The sequence below is a fragment of the Acartia tonsa genome, chromosome 5 (assembly GCF_053477335.1).
Source record: "Acartia tonsa isolate MP-2025a chromosome 5, ASM5347733v1, whole genome shotgun sequence".
Taxonomy (NCBI): Eukaryota; Metazoa; Arthropoda; class Copepoda; order Calanoida; family Acartiidae; genus Acartia; species Acartia tonsa.
In genome coordinates, this window is record NC_137264.1 from 34,235,337 (window position 1) to 34,244,687 (window position 9,351).

Here is a 9,351-nt window from a genome sequence, read left to right on the forward strand (position 1 = left end):
TGCCACTGAATCTATATAAAAAAGTAAGGATTGTAAGAGCCCCACAGTGATAGAACCCCGTAGAGATGGGGCATCGCGGAATTAGAGCCAACAGCAAGTGCTTGATGTTTTTTTACCAAACATTGAAATGAAGGGATTGGGGTTTATTCGGCTCAATTCATAAGTATGAGTAGAAGCTCCTAATCTAACCCAACTATCTATCAATCTATCCATATAAATATCACCATTAAAGAACTCTTATAAAAATGCATTTATGTTCTTTTAAAAATAATATAAAACTAAATATCTACATATTAATAAATCTATTAATATATAAGCAACTCAATCTATCATCTAATTTATCTATTTGTTTACCTTGAAGAAAGAACAATAATGCTAACAGTATTTCCAATAAGCCCAAACAGTCCAACACAAAGCTGAAAAAAAAAATATTATATCCTTAAATCAAAGTAAAAGGCTGTGTGTCTATCTGTAGTTGTAGCCTATGGCCCAGGCCTGTAGTAAAAGCCACTAGTAATAATACACATATTTGTTGTAAAATTGGTTTGCTTAACCGATATGGTTCTACTTTTTAGGGATGCTTCTTAAATGTGTTTAGAAGGTTTTTAACTTTTTTTCGAGGGTTATTTAATCCTACCAAGAGAAATCTTCCATTGAAATAGTTCATACTCCCCCCAAATTTTTATTACTTTTTCCTCTAAAATTAAAAGTGGAGGATCGACTTATCCACTGATACCCATCTCTCAAGTGCCCCTAGAGGCCTCTAAGGGTGTGGCCGATTGTATAAATATAGAATGTATAAGAAAAACAATTTCAGTAAAATTTCTCTAAACAATAAACAATTTAGATATAGATTTATTGACAACAGAAACAGAATAACAATCTACTGGAGGCTGTACCCCTAACATCTAGGGGATCTGTATTCGAAAAAGGGTTGAAGGGAGAGAAATAGAGCCTATCATGTTTTATCTGAAGCTTCAATAAATACAAAAATCAATAATTTCTGTGGTTAGTGAAATCGTAACTGACAAACAAAAAAATATCCACCCCTATCCTCTAGGAGGATTCAAATTGAAAGACATAAATTTGGGGGGTTGGGGTGTTCCACCTCCTAAGAAAATAGAATTTAACCTACGAACAACCAGTATCTATATTCCCTATTAAGCGCAGCCATGTCGGTTCAGCGATGACCGAGATCTTAAGTTTGTACAGATAAGGTATTAAAGATAATCTGTAATACTTTCAATTTTTGTATTTTAGTATAGTGTGACCTGATCTTTCATTTGTAGATACTGGACAGATAGATGTATAGTATATTTATCTTATGATTAAAGGTGGAAGAAAAAAGGAAATAAGATGATATCATTTTTCCTTATTGTAGTATAATCTAATAAGACCTATACTAACATCAAAAGAGGCATTTTATTATTATATTTACTACAATTTTTATTAGAAAACTTTTCTTTGTTTCAGAAATATTTTTATAAAAAAAAACATTTTAATTAGTCTAATCCTAATATAGAAGTAACCGGATGTCTTTGTGTCCGTCTGTTCGTTAGGAAAAATCTCACTAACTGCTCAAGATATTGTTCTCATTCACAGTTAAGCTTGCTTTAGGTCCAGGGAAGGTGTATACCCCTTTTAGAAGAGGTTACCTAAACCTCCTAAGAAAAGGCGCCACGTAGAAAAATACCCAAATAAATATACTTTTATTTTTCCGTTTAAAACTAAAATCGAAAGTGGAGGTTGTACTCCTCCTCCCACTTACCTCAAGTGACCCTAAATGCAATTCAAAAGCATAAATACTTCACAAATAAAAAAAAGCATACATTCTCAATCAAAATAGACTTTTAGAGTAGCTTTGTTACTAAAAATTTAATTTAGTTAATGTGTAAAGAAAATATTTAAAATTTGATATTTTTTCCGTGTACTATTATAATATTTTTTTCTTTTTTGCTAAGATACTGCTAAAACCATGGATCTAAAGGGATAAGACAATGGCCGATAAATAATTGTATGTATATCTCCAGTGATGATTCACAAAATTACCCTTCTGTAGATTACAATTAGTAATTCAAACTATTGGACACTCAACTTCATGAAGCAACTAATCAAAGTTCAACAAAAGTCCTCAGAGTTATAAGGCAAACGAATAAGAAAATATAAAACTTTCGGGACAAGTGTAATAAATAGCTAAATGTCCCCTCCCTCCCTGGCTATAACTCTACAGGGGCTGTCATTTAATTTAACTTAGTACTTTGTTTGGGTATAGTCAGGATAACATTATTTTTGCGATGAAATCTCGTGGATGTGGGTATGAAGGGGGTAAAATCAAGAAATTGTTATTGATATTGATTAATTTACTAACTTATTTCAGAATCCTGGTCCCGTGTCCCTGATTATATATGTATATGATTGTACATTGAACATTCATAGTATTATGTTTGCAGTAAAAGGAAAATGTTTAGATTGTTAGATTTAGTTTCGGGTTTAATTTTGTTTCATTAAAATTATTTTGTTAAGATATTATACAAAGCAGTAAAATACCATAACAATTTCTAGATCAAAAACATGAATTAGACATATAACCATTGCAAAACATTAAACAAGTTTTGAAATAGCCTAAAACCATCCTGATAACTACTACAATCCGATTGATAACTATGTAAAGTTATCTCAAAATAGAGACCTTAGGCTCACCTCGATCTGGCACACTCCTAAAATGATTTAAAGATCCAGCTCTTAATTGCTTCGAAATCTTACTATACAGGCAAAAAGTCTTTCCTCTTTAGATTTGGGCAATATTTAAATTCCTAAAAGTTTGGTTTAAATGTATAAATGTATTTATAATTGCATTTATCTACTGCAACATGGTATATAACAAACATACAATGGAGTGTCTAATCAAGTCAGTGAATTCAATTCAATTCAATTTGCTAAAAAAATCAACTGTTGAAAGGTTTTTAGCAGGAATAGGTTTATTAAACAATTGAAATAACTCAGAAGAAAAAATAATTTATGTTAAGGTTTCAGCTGTTTGTAAGTGACCGCTGGTAAACCGTATACTCGCCTATTATGTGTATTATATGACGTCATTTTTATAAGGCAATATAAGCTGCTTCATACCCAAATTTTTAGAATTAATGAATTTGTAATATAATATTTTTTGCAAAAGAAACAAAAATAGTTAAAATTGAGATATTGTTTTTTTTGCACTAGATTTTAACATTTGTAATAGTTGAATTTATAACTTGGTACGGGGCATTCTGATTAGGGATCATGCGCATCAATATTTAATTGAAATGAAATTTATTTTTGCAGCTTTTGAAAAATACTTTGTATAAATAGATAAATCAAAGTCAGTATATATGTCATATATATAGCAAAAGGTTTGACAATTTGTAATTATTAAATAATTCTGCTATTTATGTCATACAAGAATATTATTAACGTAATCTTTTGCATACACTTTGAACTCAACAAAATAGTACTCGTTACTATTTAGGTAACAATTTACTCATCCTATTTTTTCCTATAAAACCGTGAAGAAACTTCTCAAAAGTAAGAAACATCACTTGCTCTTGTTCGAGCAAAGTCCCATTTAATGCAAGATTATCCGCTTTTTATACTTATAATTAATGAAGTGAAAAGGGTAAAATGTTTAGTAAAACTTTTCCTCTCCCTTTCTGCTTACAAGCCAAAGTTTTGAAAGCTTCCTGCAACTTCATTAAACAATACACAAATGCATTATTTCAACAAAGTTACTGTGTCAAATAGTTTACTTTGTACTCATGTAGATACATTATGTAGAGGACATTGGGCTATAAGCCAAAGTTTATCAGCGCGTTCCCTCATTCGAAAACCTTTAAACTTTTTGTAAATCTTGACTTGCTGGTTTAATTAATCTGTGTTCAATTAATATTCTATAGAAGGGGTGATTTTGTTCATTATCATTTCGGAAATTAATCAATTTATCGTTCATTGTCTTATCCCTCAAAAACCAGCAACCATCATAACAAGCTATAGGAAAGCTTCGCTACTAAAAAGGATAATTTGTTAAAGTGATGGGTGGGGTGAACCTTTTCAATATCTGGAATTAAATTTATTGGTATAGCATAATGTCCAAAATTTGCATGTTGTATATGAAATAATATTTAGAAATTAGAATATAAGTTTTTTCAATGATTTTTATTAAAAAGTTTAAACTAATGCTCCATGGCAAAGTAGCGTCTAAACTCAAGCTGCCGATGGCAGCTGAATTTCGTAAAAATACATTCTACTACTGCCGAATCAGTTTAAAGTATTCTGCTACTTAACCAAACCGGTGACACCATTTTTTAGCCAATATGCTGCTTTCTTCATCAATCTACAGTCAACCTTAATTAAAAATTATTACATTGTTTCAAAGAAAACTTACCATTCCAACTCCCTCTAGCCAATAGTGGAAATTTGATGTCAAAATTGCGTCAGCCTCAGTATGGTTTCCACAATCCAGACTAAAATACAGAAATATTAATAATGAAAGTTGCGCTTGCTGCAAGTTGAAACTAATTTAACCAAAGACAACTTTGTTATAATAGGTTGAATATGCTTTACATGACAGAAAATAACCCCTTCTGTAGATTACAATTAGTGGTGAAACTTTAGGACACTCAACCTAATGAAGCAAAATGCAACAAAAGTTCCCAAAAATATAAGCCAACGAATAATAAAACGTTATTTAAAACATTGGGAATTATTAATAAACAGCTGCACAATGCCCCCTCCTTCCCTGAGAATTATACATTATAAATATTTTACAAAAATTTAAAGAAACAAAGTTTAAATAAATCCAGTAAAAAGGAATTAATATTTTAGTACGTTTTTTTGCAACGCAAAACAGTTTTGACAGAAGATAAATATTTGTTTAATTCAACATTTCCAACAATTGGTTATGAAACAGTACATTTTTTATACATATTGTAGTTTTAAGATTTAAAATTTTATTTAATAAGTTTTTTAAGGATGTTTTTCTTTAGGACGTCCGAGGAAGGGGTGGGGTTGTGTTGTCTCTCTCAAAAAAAATTAATTACATCGTCACCTATTCGGAATTTCAATCACCCCCCCCCCCCCTCCCTTAAATATAAAGCTTGATTGTCCTTAAATCCATGTTTGTATAAAATTAAGCATTATTGTTTGTTCATTGTTTCAATGTTTATCTATTTACCAAAATAAATTAAATTAACTTTTTCTCGCAATTTTTAGTAGAGAAGCAACTCAATAAGTCAATATTGTCTGCAGTTCGCCAATCAGTCTGTTTATAGCGCACATGGGTAAATTGGTGGCTAGTATCTAAGATAGATGGCTGAAGTTACACAGGTAAAACAACATTAATCCGTTCATTAAAAGGCAAAGAAACAAAAAAAATTAATCTACTTGTATTCAAGATAAGCTTCTGAATTTTTTTCCATACTTTTTTCTACAAATTGATTTTAAAATATAGATTTATGTCCTAGACTTCCTACTAATTTTTTGTCTTTTCCTACTTTTTGTACAAATTTTCCTTTCCGGTAAAAATAAATTTAATTTAATTGCTTTCTTATGAAATGTATTCTAAGAACTCTTTTCAATTTCGAAGTGAAGCTGTTCTTTGTGTTGTATGTGTGTGTTGCTTTATCAATCTGTATTAAAAGTACAAGGGCAAATAACCACATATATAATGCTACAAAAAAATTAATCATTATTTGGTTTTGGTTTTTAATATATTTGAAAATATACCTTTTATAAAGTTTTTAAAAACTCAAGGAAAACCCATCTGTACAAAATATTTACTGTACAAAATCGGACACAGAATCAACCCCCATCCATAGTCGCGTTCGCTTCATAAGTTATAACAAAAAGACAATATGTTTTTTATAAATATTGGCTTGAAAAAGGGGTAAATAATATAAATTATTATTTTTGATTAACTAACTTCAATAAAAAACTAATGTCCTGGTTAAATTTCAAATAAAATTGTTTAGCGGAAAAAGTAATTTAGTTTTTAAATTCAATTCGTTTCTACCTCGTAATTAAATTTATTTTTTTGAAATTAAATTTCCGGAAAGTATAATAACTTTTTTCAAGATAAAAGTTTGGATTCATACAATTTAGATATGTAGATATGTTTTTTAAAGCATAGATACTCTATAATTCGGATTTGTAATTATGTCCTTTTGCCCGTTCGTATTATTATGCAATAAAGCAATCAATCTTCTGAACCAACCCCAAAATTTAAAAAAAAAATTTGATTTCCCCCAAAACCATCATTTAAAACCCCCTCCCCTCTAAAAAAAAGGTGAAAAGCTTGGACGTTCTTGAATCCTCTTCCAATTGCATAATCAACCCTTTTATTTTCTTTCAATTTTACTCAAATCATACGAGAACACAATTTATTTTGATATTCGTGGCAAGACAAATTTCGTGCAATCAAAACTTTGATTTATTAATCTATAGTTCAGAATATCTCGATAACATCACTTAAAGTCAGCAACGTCTATAAAATGTAGACGGTCTTGGGATTAATTTTGAAACGATTCGCTGCAATTGTACCTAATCATCCTTGTTATTCTTGTTTCCTATTTTTCATATGTTTGTCCTGAGCGGAACAAACATATCCTAGTTCTGAATACCAATGCCTACATGTCAGTAAAAATAAAATTTCTGTCTTACAAATGTTTGTATAAATATGTAATATATAAAAGTAACAGGATGTCTGACTTTCTATGTCTGTAGATTAATATCCCGCTAACCGCTGGACCGATATGGTTCTTCTTTACAATGAAGCTTCTTATATTTCCAGGAAAGGTTTATAAATATTTTAGGCAAGAGTACATACACCCTCCCAATATAAATCACCTCTAGAAACCGCCAACCCACCCAAAATTTATTTTTCCACATTAAAACTAAAATGGTAATTGGAGGCATGACTTAACCCTCCTCCGTATTCCTCAAATGCACCTTTTGAAGCCCTTGTCTGTAAAACCATATTATATTTAAACATGCAATGGAAAATAAGTGACCAATCCTCAACTGTTTGTGTGTGGTTTGTTTTTACTATGGTATATCATCTTTTTATTCCTTCTTTTCATTTGTATTCTTGTAAGTAAAGGTGTAACTCTTTACGTGTTTTTATTTGTTTATGTGAAAAAAAATCAAAGGTTTTACTTAAGTCTAAAAGACACTAATTTTAGTCAAAAGTACTAAATTCTGCTATTTCTCAGCTTATTTTGGCCTTCCTGGGTTTTTGTATTTTTTTGGTTATTTTACAAAAAATCAGACAAAACAGTCCTAAAATACTGTTTATAGACCAAGGCATCACCTTTGATAATGACATGGAATTGAAAATAGTATTTTGTCAAGATGTTTTCTTTTGTTTTTCTCGTTCGTTTTACATCCAACATTTTCAAAAAACATCCAATTTTTTTTTATTTTAACATATGTCGTAAATACCTCTAACAAAGCATTTACACATTCATCACTTTTTAGTAGCGAAGCTACTCTATAATTCGAAATGTCCGTCCGTCCGTCTGAGACAGAAAGGGGGAAACGTGATTTTCTCTGCTCCTATAAAAGATAGCTGAAATTTTCAGGGATTAATTTTCTTAACAGTCTTTATGTTAAGATCCGTTAGTTGGTTGGGGTGCTAGGTCGATTCCTACATTTTTAAGTTTTCATGATTTACTAAACTCCTATTCAACAGAGACGGCTAAAATTTGCAGGGATTGAATACTTTCATATTCTGCATACTTTTTTCAAGTTTTATCGAGATTTACTTATTGGTTGGGGTGCTAGTTCGATTCCTAGATTTTTAGGTTTTCATGATTTTCTTTACTCCTATTTGAGATAGACAACTGATATTTTTAGGGATTTATAATTTACATATCCCCACAAAGTTTCATTAAGATTTGCTGATTTGCTGAGGTGCTAGATCTATTCCTAGATTTTCACGTTATAAATCTTACAAGGTTTCGTGATTTTTATAGTTTAATGTTTTTTTATGAAACTGCACTAAAGTTCATTTTTTCCGGATATCAATCCATAATTTTTGAGCTTCACTACTTATGGATGTTGAATCTTATGTATGTTTAATCATACGTCTTAAATAAATCCAACACTGGTAAATATACATCCAGAAAAATTTATATGAATATTTGAATATTTATTATATGTATAAACACAGTTAAATTTTTTAACTTTTTTTATTGATGGAATACATATGTTTCTCTATAAAAATAGATCATCAGTTCCAATTAGGATGTATAAAATAAGAGTTAAAAAAATATATGTCCTTTGTACATTATTAGGTAGATTTTGTACAGTCTTTACATGTATTTTAAGTATTCAAATTATAGATTAACATCCTTAGAATACGTTTACAGTACTTTTGCCGAATTTGTAAATGACAGTTAACCAAAAATTACCAACCTTGGTTCAATATTAAACGCGGCATCTGTAGAAATATTTTGTTCCATTATTAATTCTGAAAAATATTGTTATTTATTTTAATTTTTATAGCGTTAGTAACACCTCTGTTTGACAGTCACTCTATATGTTTTTTTGTCAGTCTACTTAGCTTCTACATACGCTGTTTCTCATTTTGTTTACTTAAACTATGAACCAAAAAAATAGGCAAATCCGAATTTTCATGATGGCAGCTTCATTATTCATTTGGGACGAATTTACTGTAAATATAATATGTAGATGCATCTTTTTGTTACAAGTTTCCATCGTTGATTTTTTATTAATCAGCACCAATAAAGCACAAAATCTCAAAAACAGCATTTTGGGTAAAAACTGGTGAACCAAAAAGATATGCAAATATAAAACAAATCAATGGAATAACGATTTTTTTGCACTTTTCTTCTGTTTTAAAGATTGATTCTGATAAATTCAGAATTTTTAAAGGGATTTATGCATTAATTATTATGAAATGTAGTATAAGGTAAAAATTAATAATTAATAAATGATGGTGAGCCAAATGTTATCTATGTACATGCCCATTACAACAACTTGTCTATCAACCTATGTACCATTTTTTAGAGTCATAGCAATCTCCAATAGAGCCTACCGACAAGAAATATAAACATCTTTTAAAAACGACAGTATTTACCTTATGCATTGGAGTAATTAAAATTGCACTATTTTTCTTTTTTAATACTGCTTGGCTGGAGGCTGCTATGAATACAAAAATTGGACCATAGTTCAATATATAAGTTGTCATCATGGTCATGCACTTTGATAACATTTGGCTCACCATCACTACCCATAGGAGCATCTTAAAGGCCATCATCCTCAAAATCAAGATTTTAAAATGGATTTTTTTAACACATT

The 9,351-nt window shown here is 30.0% G+C and overlaps 1 protein-coding gene across 1 annotated transcript in view; it reads right to left on the bottom strand.

Moving 5' to 3' along the window:
• The window catches only part of LOC145319979 (FMRFamide receptor-like), a 92,628-nt gene extending 84,132 nt beyond the window's left edge, over positions 1-8,496 (bottom strand). Inside the window, exons 1-3 of the mRNA XM_080162390.1 lie at positions 8,446-8,496; positions 4,418-4,496; positions 355-416 (exon numbers count right to left, since the gene is read on the bottom strand). Coding sequence (XP_080018516.1) covers positions 355-416; positions 4,418-4,496; positions 8,446-8,492 — 188 coding nt within the window. The 5' untranslated portion in view covers positions 8,493-8,496. The remainder of the gene's footprint in view (positions 1-354; positions 417-4,417; positions 4,497-8,445) is intronic.
• Between the last annotated feature and the right edge of the window lie 855 nt (positions 8,497-9,351).